This window comes from Solea senegalensis, linkage group LG10 (genome assembly GCF_019176455.1).
Source record: "Solea senegalensis isolate Sse05_10M linkage group LG10, IFAPA_SoseM_1, whole genome shotgun sequence".
NCBI classification, from domain to species: domain Eukaryota; kingdom Metazoa; phylum Chordata; class Actinopteri; order Pleuronectiformes; family Soleidae; genus Solea; species Solea senegalensis.
In genome coordinates this window covers 8225677-8242035 of record NC_058030.1, presented here as the reverse complement: position 1 = coordinate 8242035, position 16359 = coordinate 8225677, and the positions used below count along the sequence as shown (strand labels likewise).

At 40.8% G+C, this 16359-nt stretch overlaps 1 protein-coding gene across 1 annotated transcript in view; it reads left to right on the top strand.

Annotated features, from left to right (window-relative positions):
- The first annotated feature begins 12713 nt into the window (after positions 1-12713).
- Positions 12714-16359, top strand: part of lsp1a (lymphocyte specific protein 1 a) — a 29481-nt gene continuing 25835 nt past the window's right edge. Inside the window, exon 1 of the mRNA XM_044036478.1 lies at positions 12714-13150. Within this exon, the coding sequence (XP_043892413.1) occupies positions 13092-13150 (59 nt within the window). The 5' untranslated portion in view covers positions 12714-13091. The remainder of the gene's footprint in view (positions 13151-16359) is intronic.

The following is a 16359-nucleotide window of genomic DNA, read 5'->3' as shown; positions in this document are numbered from 1 at the left end:
GGTCTGCTGTGGACCCCGAGGCACTGGGCCCTCTAGAGTTTCCTCTGCAGCTAACTTTGTCCTCTCAGACTCCATGGGAATGCGAAGAGATGCCCCCCCGAGTTATATTTGAATCATGTGACTTCACCGAGGCTCCCACTAAAAAAAACAGGGTGTGAAGGAATTCACAGTCTTGAGCAGACTGACGGTATTTTACACAGACAAAACAACCGTTGGATTTGTTTTTCCTCTCCTGTTGCATTCAGGTGCAGTTTTACACAGTTCATTAGCCTCCAGCCTTGGACACAAACCAGTAAACAAGACATTCACGCTTGACCGTACATTTGCCTGTAACTTAGCGCTGCTGGCAAAATCATCATAAAAACAACCAGCTGCTCAGCACAACATGTTAAAGTGAGTGCAAAGGCAAAACATAAATTAACAACATTAAAATGTGCTCGTATAAAACACCAGAGCTTTAAACTTGTTCAGTGTTGATGTTTATGACTTTACAACATATCACAGAGCAAACAATGTCTTTCACCTTTTTATTTTTATTATTATTTTCATTAGTTAGATTCCAGAGAGGACCCATAATGTATATATCTAATAAAGTGACCGGTGTGTATTTCTGCCGTTGAAGCTGATCTGCGTCAGGGTTCAACTTCTTTTTGGTTCAGCATTCCTTGCTTGTCACAGGTGGTTGCTTGAGTTACTGTTGTGACTTTACTGTTTCTATCATTTTGAACCAGTCTGATCATTTCCCCCAGACTCTCTGACATCAGTAGAAGGCACACTCTGTTGCTCATTTCAGGACGTTCTCTGTAAAGATATGGCTGTGTGTGAATATGTCACTACAGAAGCTGTTTCAGAAATACTCAGACCACAGAACTCATCTGGCACCAACAGCCATGCCACGTTCAGTCACTTAGATCATTTTTTCTTTCTGCCCTAAAGGCCCAAATGCATTTAATTGCTGCCATGTGATTGGTTAATTTGAGATTTGCATTTAAATTACGCAAGTGGCTAATAAGTGCAAACTTCTAAAAACTTTTTATTGGTGAGAGCTCCACTGTGTTCTCCAGCTTTATCAGGAAATAGACGGAGTAATAGACGGAGGTTTACTAAAGCTGCTTTAAATGAAAACAGCTGCTGCTGAAAAGAAAATATAGTGTAAACGTCATGGGTTAGATGACTAAAGCAAGGAGCTACATGCATGAAAGAGGCCGATTAAAACATTGATTAGTGCAGCTTTAATTCCCAAATTCTATGCCTGTTTTAATAATAGCTTTGATGATTATCCGTTGTGCAGCTGGTGTGTGTGATGCTGACGTTACGTTGATGATGTCATGGCGTCCTAAGGTGTCCTGCTCTAACTTCAGCACAAGTTGGAGCAGCTGCCAGCGCTCACAGAGGAATGTTTAACCCATTAAGCCCTAAGCCTCTTTTTTTTAGGTCTCTGTTCGAATATTTCATACTCATAATAAAATGAGTATATCTCTGCAACCACACGGTCTATTTTAATACTTTTGGTGTCATGGTAAAGGAAAACATTGTGGGATTTGTTAGGATGTGTAAATATCAATGGAAGTGTTACTGGTAAAGAGCAAATGAAGATGGCACAGAAAAAAAAATGAAAATAATTCAGCTTCGCCTAAAAAAAAATATAATAATGATGAATATCTCTCTGGAATGATGGAGAATCAGCTCTAAACGCATTCAAATCAAAGTACAATCTGTGAAAATAATCTCTGCAAAGTTTGACTTTGATCAAATGAAGCAGCACAAAATTAGAGAGATTTTAGTGCAAACATTCCAGACGAGGACTCATTTGGCACATTTTGGAAACATCTGTGCCATTTGTATCCAAACTTTTATATAACTAGTAATGTTCAATAACACTATTTATTAAACTGGCATTGTTTCAAAGGTCCTGCAGAGTTTAATATGTTTTCCATTCGAGAAACAAACAGCAGATGGGTCCATTGAGAATCTCTTTTCTGGCCTGTATCTCAGTGAGGGAATGGTCTAAATGAATGGATCTCATCGGCTTCCTTAAAGTCAATAGAAGGATGCTGTCGTCTCTGAATTTTGATTGACAGCTTTGTTAGCCAATGAGAAGCAACAGAGACGTGCCTGGCTGCTGCCTTAGGATAGGGTAATGCTTCTCAAAACGTGATGATGTCACCTAGAGACGCCCAGAAGTGTTTGAATGTAACAGAGGAATGTGACAGAGTCAGTTTAACCGGGGAGCGCTTTGTTTGCATTTTTCGTGGAGGAACATTTTACACTTTCTGTTGTCTGTATTCTTTGGCTTTCATCTCTGTAATGCTTTGTCCTGTACTGCTTTGGCATCCACCGTTGGAAACAGCAGAGTCTCAGCTTTCATTTGGTTTCATCTAGTTTTGGACAAGATGGCGGAGTGTCAGCTCCAGAAATGCGGCGAAATTAAGTTTACTTACAAAGTTTGATGTGGAGTTATTCATTTAGGTGTTATTTGAGCTGTCTTTGTCACATTTAAAATTGACAGCCTTGTAGCCCAGATTTCGCTGAAAAATTTGATGCCTAGCTTCAAAATATTCTCTCAAAATTCATTTTTTTCGCGATCCTTATCGAAAATAGGCTGCACAGACTCTGTCAGAGTCGCCCAATTGGGGGACCGTCAGGCTTCAGTGAGTGACTGTCATTAAAAACTTGACCAGTAATGTTTTTTGTTTTTTTTCTGGCATCATTTTAACTTTAACTTTAAACTAAGGGGAAGTCCTGTCTGAGGTTCCTGCCCTGCTCTCCAGGATCTGCTAGTTTTTATTCATGTTGTTTAATTGTGTCCTAGTTCATTAGTAAAGAGAAACTCTTTAAACTGTAAACTCTCATGTACACAATAAAGACACGGTCATCTATCATTGTGTTTTCCCAGTAACTTCAACAGGTTTCATATTTCTATCAGTTATTTAAAGGCCACATAGACCGGAAGCTCCAATTAATGCTGTGTTTGTGTGTGTGTATCTGCGTCATTACCTCGTTTATGAAACCTTAAAGTTTCAGAACAAACAGTTCAGCCACTGCTGAGAAAATAGTGTTTTATTGTTTTCCAGGGCTCTGCGAAGCGGATCGGCACTTCCGTAATTTGATGTTGTCATCAGAAATCCTCACCACTCCTCTCACCACCGTAGCGCCTCCTGGTGCGGCACTAGTCCGGGCACATCCGGTTGCGTACATTGATCCGCAGAAGAAGAACTACTCTTGTAGCTGCTGAGATGCAGAGCATCCACCGTGCCAGAGGGGGAGCTGTGTATCTGAGAGCTGGCCTACCAATTACGTCACTTCCAGGTACCTGGCCAATCACAGGACAGTGGGAAAGCTCTCGGCTGGCCAATCACAACACAGTCCACTTTCTGGGGGTGTGATTTTGGTCTGAAACAGCGTGGCTGACGAGAGCGTCAGTGAGGAGATATTTTGATCGGCTCGTTTGCAGCGATTAGGAGGTTTTTAATCATGAAAACAAGTTAATATATGTAAGTAGACCTTCATAACTAACATATATGTGTGATAGAAGCATTCGATGTCACCTTTAACCCTGGATTTCCACTGGACACGGAACGGCCGCGGAACGGCAGCGGCCCGGTAGCCGTTGCAAATCACTTCCATTCTAATCAATGTGAGCATTCCCACCGGCCGTGCTGCGGCGCGGATCAGCAGCGGCCCAGAAGCAGCGCTATCGGCCGCAGCGCTATCGATAGGAATCAGTTCTATTTTTTCCGTTGCCGCTGCTGAACCTCGGAAATTTCAACGAAGCAGATCGCGCAAGACAGGAAGTCCGACACAGTATCAAAGTAAAACACTTCCGCTCCCCTTTCAAAATAAAACACAATACGCAGGTCACAACTTCACCTCAACGTTACGTCATAACAGGTGCTCCCAGGTCAACAGTCATTTGATCCGAGGGTCTCGGAGACAATGGACGACGAGAGACTGATTATGGAAGTGGAGAAATATAAAATCCTTTATGACACCACAGATCCTTATTATAAGGACAATGTTAGAAAGGACAAAGCCTGGTTTTTAATTGCAGGAGTTTTGGGAGTGGATGGTGAGTATAAAGTCCTGCTAAGATGATAAAAATGTGATTCTAAAAACTTTACAGAAAGTACTTTAAGTACTGTACCTGTAAACTGTTTAATTATTAATTAATATAGTACATGACATATTTCTTGCCTTGTCCTGATCAGTGCAAAGTTGCTGGACATTTTAATGACTTTAAAATATTATATATATAGAAATACTTGACTGAATAACTTTTTTACACACAGTCTATCGCGGGATCTCGCGTCCGTTCGAGATTATCGCGCGATCTTCCGTGAATACCGCTGGCTCCCAAGGCTCCGCGCCGCTGCCGTAATGCGCCCGGTGGGGATTGACGTTTGGGAGAGGACGAAGCAGAACCGCGCCGCGGCCGTTCCGCGTCCAGTGGAAATCCAGGGTAAGAAAGTGAAAACTGTATGTGTAGGAAAGTCTACTGTTTTTCTGTTGTATTATTTATCAAGCTCATTTACACCTTTGAGTTTCGTTTTAGTTTGTCCTAGTATGCTTTCCATACCTATGTGACGTCATATTCTCTTAACGAGGAGGTACGTTGATTCCGAGGTGTGGTGAAAATATGGTGGATACCAGCCGTGTGCGTTCATGCAGAAACGTGAGTTTACCTGCCTTGTTGGACAGTGAATGCTGTCATTACAAGTCAGTGGTCTTGTTTTCTTGCAGTTTGGCTGTTGTATTTTCGCTAGTTTAACTATGTTCATCCAGAAATGCATGTTATGTATCGCTCGCGGTTAAATGCCGTCTGGTCGTCTCGAGTACTGCAGTGATTTATTTTGTCCGCTAGATGGCGACATTGACCATAAAATACTGTGTTTTGGTAAGTTACTCAGGGATGATGTGTTTTGAGTTATTGTAATGCTGTTCAAGCCAGTTAAACTGGTGGTTAACCTAGGATGTTTAAGTCTAACTTCATTTGTATATTTTTGGTGATTATTTAAGATTAATAATTATATGCCGTTAATGTTATTAGTAGATTATGATCACTGGATACTACAATATATAATTCTTTTCTTTTACATTTACTTTAGGACCACACCTACACCCATACATGTCCACTGACCCACTTGTAACTCCAACAATTGATCATTAAAGAACATTAAGGAACCTGTGTTACTGGGTTGATTGGCCAGCCAAATAGCCTGACCTGAAAATGATAAGCCTTGGACTCATAAAAACATTTCCTGTCATGATTATCCTGACCAAAAATAAACGTGTTTAGAGATAGTTTTTTTTATTAATTGCAAAAAATCAATTTGACACTGTGAAAATGGCTTTAAAACACAATGAAATCTTTTTACATTTTTAGAAATTTAAGAAACAAATCGGTTATCCATAAACAGATGGAAAATGCTGAGATGAGAAAAGCGTGTTTTTTGGATAAAAACTAAATAACAACCAACATAGCTCCCTGGTAACTGATATGTATTATATATTATGTTGAATTGAAGCTGCCAACATTTCTGTGCTATAAGTCAGGCTGATGTGGGGGGAAAAAGAATATAGTATAAAAGAAGTGTTGTTCAGAGGTGAAACTGCTTCTCAATCAGCAAATGTTCATCAAGGTGGACAAAAAGACCAAATGAAGAGGACACAATGACTCTCTAATGTCCACCTAACAAGAAAACATGTCTGTACCAAGTTTCTGTTAGAGAGGGACATTTTGTGCCCAGAGCTGAAACCAATTGTTGCCTAAAACAGATAAAGCTCTTGATCGTCTTCTGTTCTGATGTGAATGAAGGGTCAGGTCAGTAGGGGGCATGTTTGTCCTGTTTTTCAGTAACACTCCACACCAGCCTGAGATATCACCAACTGTACTACAAATCCCACAGAGAATAAAAATGGTTTATTGGTTTAATTTACTGTATGCATTAATGCATCTCATCATGCTATATCCACTATACACTGCTGAAAGAGAGCATTTGCCTAATCAAGTCGGTTATGACGACACAGAGTAGTAAAATTCAGACCCTGGTGAGATAAACGAGCATGCTGGTGAACTTTCCCGAGAGAGTTTATGACCATTCGAGCACACATTCTGTAACTATGCAAACCAAGTGTTTCATCAGGCGTCTACTGTGGCTCATGTCACACAAATCTCTCAGGTGAAGAAAGCAGATGTGGTGGTCCTGGGGTGTTTCAGTTACATATTAATCTGTGGTTGTTGGAGGCTGTGGAATGAACATTTTAGTTTATAGGTGGACATTCTTGTAGTGAGCATAGCTGGTGGCATCCGTGGCATTGTTCCTTTTATTTCGACCAGTCCAACTGCAATTATCATGCTGTTGAGTCAGATTTTGACCACGTTGTAAACTAAATCTTGTGATAAATAAGCGTTTTGCATGCGCAGATGAAAGCTTGATTTTCAAACTCATGAAAATGATCATGTGTGCACTATAATCAGAAATGATGTCTCTCAACAGACTTCATGACTACAACCCAAGCAGCTCCTTCTCAGTGACCCAGGCTGTAAAGTCTTTTGGTGTCATCGTGTCCAGCCTGTTGGAGGTCATCGTAAAAGTACAAGGAGTGCTGTTAAATTTAGTGCCTGCTCAAAATCTCATTACTTTCACCACGTTTTTCCAGAGTCCCATATGGTTTCACTTTGACGACATTAGAGCTCACAGACTGAAGGAATCCAAACTCTTTTTCCTCTACACCACCTCTTGCATGCCTGTTGTCATCTCTGTATGGTGATTTATGCTTCTTTTTTTAATCCAGCTGTCCACTGTGCACAGATTCTTGTTACTGAGAGCTAGAATACGCAGTTCCTATATGTTGTAGTGTATCAGTGAGACAGAACACAGAACCAGGCTCCCAAGATCTGCAGCTTCAAACTAAAATATATAAATTCAAACCATGTAGACATAGCTGGATTAAAGGTTTGGGGCAAATATGCTATGCTTTATCTTCTTCTTCTTCTGGCTTCTCCCTGTAAGGGTTGCCACAGCAGATGGTCTGCCTCCATCTTGCCCTCTATCCCTCGTCTCCTCTTCTGTGACACCGACTGTCCTCGTGTCCTCAGTCTCAACAGCCTGCTCTGTGGTCGAGCATGAACCAGTGCTGGCAAAAAGTATAGACTTTGGTCAAGCTAAAAAAACAAAACATGTTGATTTTAGAGTCACGAACTTTGAACTGTGTCTTTGTGCTTTCAAACTGAGTGAATTTCGTGGCTTAAATATTTTCAGGCCAAGCTTGTTTTGTGAGGGTTTTTTGCCTTCGTCAACGGTGTTGGTTGTTGAAAATTTTAATTTAAAATATTCAAATGAGTGAATGCAAGTGCTTTTGCCCATTTTTCCAGAATAACTTTCAATATCTGGCAGTTATTTACAATTTACTGCATGTTAGAAATGTATTAACAATTTGAAATGAAGAAAAACGAAAACTTTTTAGTTAGAAGATTTGAACATTTTGCATATTAAAATTACAATTTTGGAACAGTTTAACATATTTACAATAATCTATATTTTATATTTACAATAAGTCTTTTTTGATTACATTGGATCTCATATTCGCATATTCTGATGACATATTACCAAGTTCAAAGCGAAATGATGATGTCACTGGCAAGATCAAAGCAATTTGTTGATGTCACCACTTAGTATCTTGGCATTCAGCGTGTCTGTGGCAAAAGTCTATACTCATGACATCAACAGGCAGCCCAGGTAACCCCCGCTACACCGGTCATACACAGGCCTCCACCTCCAAAGTGAGCATGAGACAAAAAGCCACAACAACGACCCAAAAGGGTGGCGTCTCCCACACCAAAGCCCCCACGTCTAAAAAAAGACCAAAACCACAAGACCAGGAATTTGTCCGAGTCATCACCACAACCAGCAAAGACACAATAATTCACAACCTCAGGATTCCCAAGGGTCCTCCACCATCTGAGATTCTTCCAACTCGAGAGGATCTAACCCAAGCTGAAGAGTCCATGAAGTTGCACAAGCTGGAGGCGACGCGGCGTTGTGAACAGAGCTGCGCTGACGCTGCAAAAATAGCCCAGAAAGTGCGACAGCGCACATTAGGTCGGGCCCATCACTTGATGATGGAACAGGAGTATGATATCAGAAACCTCAACAGCCTCATTATTGGAGCTAAGTATGACGCCCTCAATGAGGCCAAGATGAAGGAGAATAAAGAGCTCCGGGACAAATTTATTAAAGAGGAGAAGGATCTGGAAGCAATGGACAATTTGACCATTAAAAGGTATTGGGAGGCCATTGAGGACAGAGAGAGGAGACAGCGACAGTTTCGAATTGACAGACGGATGCGCATCGTTGAGCAGATCGAGCAAAACCTGGAAGTGAAGAGACGTGAGAATGAGACGAAAATGTTGGAGGGGCAACACATCCGACAGGAAAATGAGAGGAGGCGACAGCAAATAATCTTGGACAAGAAGAGGAAGCGAGTCGAGGACCGGCGTATGCACGAGGAAAACATGCAGGTCAATGAGATCATCATGAGCAAGGACAAGAGGAGAAAGGAGGAGTTGCTGGCTGACATGATACACATGGAGCACGTTAGAAGAAACATAGAGAAGGCAGACAGGTATGACGAAGAACAGAGGCAGATCAGGGCAGAGAAAGACAGGCTTTTTAACGAGAGCCTCGAACAATCGGTGAAGGAACGTAAGCTCTTCTTCAAAGCCAAGAAGGAAGAGGAGGATATGGAGAAAAACTGGCGGGACTATTACCACATGCAGAGAACGTCGCACGTTTCTGACCATACAAAGAACAAGCTTGATCAATTGAAGGTTTCGGGGCTCCCTGAAATATACTACCATAATGTGGAAAGAGGTTCAGGGGTCGGTTCCCAAAATGAACAGAGACACACCAACGCAGACACGATAGGGCAAGCGCGCATGCCCCGCATCCAAAAAATGAAAACAGCCCAGTGCTGGTCGTACATTTAAGCACGAGGTCAAAGGTAAGCTGGCTCGGTTTTAGCTGACTCTCACATGTTGTGATCTGAATGTGTGTTTCTGAAGTGTACAGGTGTGGGTTTTAGCATTGTTCAAACATGAAAGATGATATTTAGAGAGTAGTTCGCCACTAGATGCGGTCATAGCCCAATATCTGTCTATATGACATGTTTAATAATATATACTCTCAACCTAGTTGACTTAAATAGCTTGAAAACCAGTTTCCTCAAACCATTTTAGTTTTTTTACACAAGGTAAAACTAAACAGGTTCGGCCTAAACGCTGTAGTGTGTAACTTTTTAAGTATAAAAAAATTGTCTACCACACTCATCAAATCATCAAATGATACTGACTGATAATGACTATCTCTGCGTTTCTCAGTTACAGCATTGTTTTGTTTCCATGTCGCCTGCGGCATTCCCGTGCTGCTCACTGACCTACGCACTTTATGTCATGACTGATGAAGGAAAAGGCACAGCAACTACATAGCATTAGTGAAGCAAGAAGGCTGCGTACACTTGGACTATGGCTGGAAACGGCAAGAAGCACCCATAAAAAGTTTCAGAAGTGGATTCTACTGCTAAAAAAGGATATCTTTGGATGCTCAGTCGGGCTGCGCATTTGTTTTTTATTATAGAATATTCACAATTTTAGCTTCTCACAAACGTCATGTTCAAATCACAGTTGCACAGAAGACAACAACACTTTGAGCGAGAGTGTGATGGGTTGGGTGGAGAGAAAAGTAGGTGTTTTGGTTAAAGCTCAGTAGTCCACATGGGTGATAGAAGCTCCGTATTTCCCCCAAATCATAATTGTACAGTATAATAATAACAACAAAATTATGAATAAAGCTTATAGCAACATAAAAATACTTAAATATGGACATTTTACTGTCGCCTAAAAGTTTGTAACCACATCCTGCTGCAGTTGACTCTTGACAAAGCAGAGAAAAAATGGCATCAATAGCAACCAGCAGAATGGTGAGTGTGTAAAGTAACAAGTATTATTTTTTTCAAACCTGTGTGCACAAATTCAGCAGGGACAATTTGGCAGGAGAGAAAAAATTAGCAAAAAACATCCTAAATTGTACAGAAGAGGACTCAGATATATCCCCCTGTTTTTACTTTGTATTTTTCAGGAGTGCATGGCAGTCCTGGTCTTACCAAGATTCGTATTCTGATCCGAGAGGGAACGGTGTCACGACGTACCTGGTTAAGTATATCAACACATTATGCATGGGCTTTGTTTTCCAGCTCATGTTTCATCTCTCATCACACTTTTCTCCTTCAAAGACGATCGAGCCATTGGATATTCTGACACTGGTGGACACTGATGGGGAAAGGGTTTCCTTGATGACAACCGCACAGACCTCTACAAAGCAGGATAGATATGTAAGTAATCCTACGCCTTGGCTACACTCAATCAGTGTGCATGTTTCCACAAATATATTCATACAATAGGTACTTACAAATATCTATTTGTTCTTTGTTTGTCAAATTTGCTTTTTAGTTTTGTTTTGCATAGAAACTGGCCTCACATGAGTCCTTGTTCAGCATATCTACAGAGGACTGGGCTTTTTGACATTAGCCAGTATCTCCATTTCAGAGTTTTGAATTTTTCTACAACTGTTCATCCACAAATTGACAGCTTGTCAATTTCAGTTCCTCATTTCTCTGGATGTAAAAGTGACCTTGAGCAAGAACGATCACAAATCACCCCTGATGGCAATGGGAGTAACACAAAGTGCTGCATTTAAGTGATGTGTGCATTGTTTGGTTGCGAAGCTGTGGAAAACAGTGATTATTTCAAGAGTTCTCTTTTGGACCTTTGAAGGGGAGACCATCTGTAGAAATTATGGATGCACTACTGTACCTAATACCACTTTACTTAGCTTTAAGTGAGTTGAGCTGGCGTGCTGTAATGTCAGCAGTTTGGAAATACTTTAAGATAAGCTATGATGATAAAACTAGAGCAGACTGCAACCTGTGCTCTGCTAACATGATGTATGGCAAAGGATTTTATCTAAGTCTCTGTATCTGTTTCTGTACTTTTGCTAACGTAAACATTTGGTGTCTTCTAAGTTGTTTAATATTTCTTGATGCAAATACCTGGAAATAAAATTTGAAATAATCTCTTGTCATATATTCTTCATCTTTTGCCGTCAAACCCAGATGTTTTGAGTTTACAGCAAAAAATCAAGGAATTGGTCTCACGCTTTTTTCAAAGAAATTATAATATTAAATACTCTGTATCAGCAAGTACCAAGTCAGAAAAAAGTGGTATCAGTAAACCCAGAGTAGAAATGTAAATAAATGTAAAAAAAGAAATAAATGCAGAATTTATTGACCATTCAGTGTCTGTGTTAGTTTATTGGAGAATTGCGAGAATTTAGACTTAAAGACACAAACTGTTGTGATAAAAATACAATTTTGATTGAAATACCGTAACAGTTCACTTTTTATAGGAGGAATAGTTATTATTGCGTGTTATCCAGCCTTTGCACTTTTAGTGTTGTTTGTTTAAGACCATCAAAGTGTCAAGGTTGTGCTCAGGTCAGCTTGTGTTTGTTGCAAATGGTAGCTCTGTTTTATGAGTTTGGAAGGGGAGGGGGGCGGTACTCACTTCCCGGAGTGCCCTTTTGTTTGACGTGCCACCGAGCAAGACTTATTTGAGAGGGTTGCCATAGTAACGGCAGTGCATTGAATATGTGAGCATGAGGGCTTCGGTACGCAGACGCCCAGTTTGTTTCTGAACGCGTGAAGGGCAAGTTCAGCCAGGCTGGATAAGCCAATCACAGGTGCCGTGATGGTGGTGAAGACTGTGTTACAAGAGAATAAAGTAAACCAGTTATCACGCGCAGTACTGTAGGAGACGTATATAAGTGGATGTTTCCAACGAAATCAGATGTGAGTCGATTGGAAGAGGGAAACCTTCCAGCCACGGAGAAGAAAAACAGTAGACATGTTACATTTTATAATCATAATAATTCCTTGGTCTTCTGTTAAAGGTTCTTAGTCAGTATTTGGCATTAAAACTATGTGGAAAGTATAGTGAGCCAGACACTACAGGTTACTTCAGTTCCTGAAGTAAGCCTAATGGAGAGATAACCTTAAGACAACATACATACTTTATATTATTTGTATGATTATTATTAGGGAAGCCTTTTGTTAAGTGACTAATATCTGTTTTGTTTTTTTCTGATGTCCCCACTGGCAGCCCAGCTTTCACTGAGTGTGCACCTGCCAGTCCGCGCTGCCTCTCGGCACACAGAGCCACAAAGACGCCAACGTAGATGTGTAAGTACGTGATACAAACTTAAACCACTCGGCTTTTAATTAAGTGTGTGATGTTGCTTTGTGTTTGTGTTTCATTTATTCTAATGTCACAGCTGTTTTTCTCCTGGTGTTTTCGTCTAACGTGTTGCTTTGGCAGTCACTGGGTAGGAGGTGGTGATGTTTTTTTTTTCTTGTGTTCTTTTTTTGTGTGTGTGTATGGGGGTTATCGTCTTCTATGCCCCTTAGGAAAGACCATGTGACGAAGTGGAGCAGAGAAAGGGAGAGAGGCAGTGGAGGAAAAAAAAACAGACAAGAGAGAGAGATGTTGGGCCCTGCTGCTCTGAGCTCCTCAATGAAAACCACATGTACGACAGAGAGGGAGAGGCCCAAGTATATGAGTGTGTGTGTGTGTGAGAGAGAGAGAGAGAAAGAGAGAGGAAAAGAAAGCGAGAGAGAGAGTGAGTGAGGGGAGTGGAAAGTGGGAGTGCTAATGACTGAAAAACCCAGCCTCCAAGAGACAGAGGAGGGAGTCACTGTGAGCACCCTGACATTCCCCACAAACATTGCAGGGGAGAAAAGCCAGTGTTTGATATACAGCTGTGTGTAAGTGTATCTGTGTGTTTGTGCACTAAACTCTCTCACACACACGCGCACACACATTATCTGAGCGTTTGGTACAGCTGCAGGACAGAGAGCTGCCCCTCCAGTGTTGAGAAGAAGACGAGAAGGACAACAACTGCCCTCAGAAGCTGCTGTGATCTGTTTCTCGACCCAAGAGGAGAAGAATTAGAAGAAGTGGAGGAAGAAAAGAGGCCAACATGTCCAACACTCTGCTGAGGAGAAACTCCAGCAAACAGGGTCTGCAGAACCTGATGAGGTATGTGGCTGATTCTCCCACTCTCTTCTGTGTGTGTGTGTGTGTGTGTGTGTTTCAGTGTTACACAAACAAAGAAGAAGAAGCAGACATGGTTAATATTTAAATTCAACAGACATTTAAACACATGCTTTCTCTCGCACACACACAGATGTAGAATGGTTTGAGATGCAGTGAAGATATTTCAGTCTTTGTGGCTCAGAGGAGAAATAAAGAAAATTGTGAGGAGAAAAAAATAAAGAGGATTGTTTTCATTTTTTTAAGCATGTGTGTGTCTAAATGAGAACAGTGGGATTAACTGGCAGTGTGTTGTGTTTGGGAGGGGGAAGATTTAGGTGTTTTTTTTTTTAATCAACTTACCTCCTTTCACACACACAAACTAACAAACAAAAGTTGCTGAATAATAATTTTGTGTCAGGCAATGTGAACCCTGGGATGAGTCCGGCTGCATGAGACTGCTCCATTTCACAGAGAGGGGAAGCACTGTTGGTGACCTGTGACAGAGGGTGAAAGGCCACCTCAGTCAGTCCTTTGTGTTTCGGGTGCCTGCGGGTGACAACACGTCCTGTCTTCCAGGGGAGAAACACGCATGTTTTTCATCCTGGCTCAGGTTTCCAGTGTGACTTCCCTGTGGTTTTGTTATGGAGCGATAACAGCTTATTCTGCTGCATACTCAGCCTGTGGGTTGCAGGTTTTTGGCCTTTGAGATGGTGACTGTGTCAGTTTAAAGATAATGGTGTCATAAATCCTGCCTCTGACTTGGAGAGACATGCAGACTGTGTGTTGGACCTCGTCCAGCTGTCTGACACACTGTGGGTGATGAGGTGACTTCAAATCCTTTCTCCTCTCCATCTTTACTGCTTGAATCTCACTTATTGGTCTAAACCCAGAAGTGGAGAGTACATCAAATGTACATATATCTATAACTTAACCCTGTACTAATCCACAATATTTCACAGGAAAATACTTTTATTTTGGAGCTATATTTCAGCTTACTCTAACTCTTATCAAAAATGAATCTTGTGAATCTGAAAACCTCTGAGAAACAGTTAGGATGTAAATATCCAACTTTATGTTGTGAAAAGGAGACATTTATACTCTTTTTTAAATAAAAATAGGTCCATTCTGTTTTTCTCACCCTCTCAGTGAAACCAAAATGTCACCACATGGTTTTGCATAGAGCTGATGCACGATTGTGTCATTATTTGCCCTGTGAGCCTGGTCATTGTGTGTGTGTGTGTGTGTGTGCGTGCGTGAAGGTGTTGTAATCTGTGAGCTCAGCGTAAACCTGTGAGTCACAGTGAGGGCAATGGTCGTGATGTTCATCACAGAAACAGCTGTGATTCAGACGACTCAGGAGGTGTCATCAGTCTGGAGGAGCTGACGTCGCTTTTTTTTTTATTTCTTTGGTTATAAATATTCTGCTATTCTACACCAGGTGTGTAAACGACAAACTACTGACACTTAACCTGCAACATAAAATAAATAATGTGAGGATATGATGCTTTTTTGACATTAATGAGATATTTTATCAAAAGTATTAACTGAGAAAACAAATATTAATAAATCAGAGATATATATATTTATATATATATCTATATGCCTCTATGTTACTGTATATCTATATCATCGGTTACATTTTTAAAAGGTAATGGATTTCAATGAAAATCTTCTCAGAATGTTTAAAGGAAGATTTTGGTGGCGTGTTTTTGACAGTGTGAGAAAAGTTTCACAAACTATCAACATCTATGCTACTTTTTAATGTTTTAATAATAGATTCATTTGATAAAGTTGTTGGGAAAGAAGGGATTTTGAAAGTATTCTCAGACATTTTCAGAGCGTGTGTTGAAATGAGTAAGCGAGCAACAGAAAGGGAGTTGTTTTTGGTCCGACAGAGGAGATTGTCTAACCCGTAACAGTTAGTGATAAGCGATGATGATGTCCATCACACAAGAAACTCAAGCAACATTTGTCTCGACACATTTAAAAGTGTTGTGTGATGCAACAGCAATTCCCAAAGAATAGGTCAGGGGAGATTTCTTTTAAGTAAATTTGTAAATAAATTGCCTCCTAATTAGGATTAATGAAATAACATGTACTAAATGAAATTGTGATTAATTTATCAAACTGATATACTGACGTAAAGTCTTATTTACCTATCACATGGTGCAAAAAATTGTTTATATTCTTATATTGTGCTCAAATTAGCTCTTGTCAGGTCATTGATATCGTGAATGTGGTCACAACAGCTTGTCATCATAAAGAAAAAGTGGGTTCCACAGGTAACACTTATTCACAGTACCTGTTGCACCGTCTCACTGAACTCAACTGAACACACCATCGTAGGGAATTTCAGACCTGAGCCTAAAACTATGGCACGCAGCAGCTGTCTGTTTCTAATCAACTCTGTCTGAAAGATAAACAACCCCCCGGCGAGCAGTGATGTCATTCAGGAGGAATACCTGGTGCAAAACAAACCGGCCCACTGTGACCTCTGACCCCTGAATCACACTCACATGGGTGGGTCCCCCTCACTGTTTACGATAACTGGAGATAAGGCCCTGAGGAATGTTTTTTGGGGGGCAGACATGGGTGGTGGAGTAAGCCGATGAGTGATGGGGGCACTGAGCTCCCCCCACCCTACGCAGGTTTGCCCACAGTGAAGGTTAACACAGCAGGGTTTCTTTTTCCCAGAGGTTGCATCTGTGCAAATAGATGCCAGGTTTTCCCTCAGTGACAAGAGCTGTCTCACCCCAGAGTTGTCTCATATGGCCGACTTTTTTTTAATGCGCTGGGTACCCATCAAGTGTCGTCTTTCAACATGCTGGGTGGTCTGATTCTGACTGACTCTTCTCTGCTCTGTTAAGTCTGCAGTGATGAGAAGATCTTTTTAACTAAAGCACGCTTCAATGTGTTTTACAAACAGGAGATATTGAATTGCAATAAATCTATTCATATTAACAATAATAATAAACTTTATGCATATAGCACCTTTCATATAAGGATTGCACCTCAAAGTGCTTCACAATAAAAGGAAAATAACATTTAGAAAGCAAATACAACAATAAAACACAACACAGGGTGGAATGAAAAGGAAAAGTCTAAAGTCAAAAGGTAAAAATCCTGTTTTAACTTTGAAAAAAAAGGAGGTAGTTGAAGGCTAGAGTAAGAAGACAAGTTTTAAGTCTTAGACTGATGGCCCAGATAATTAG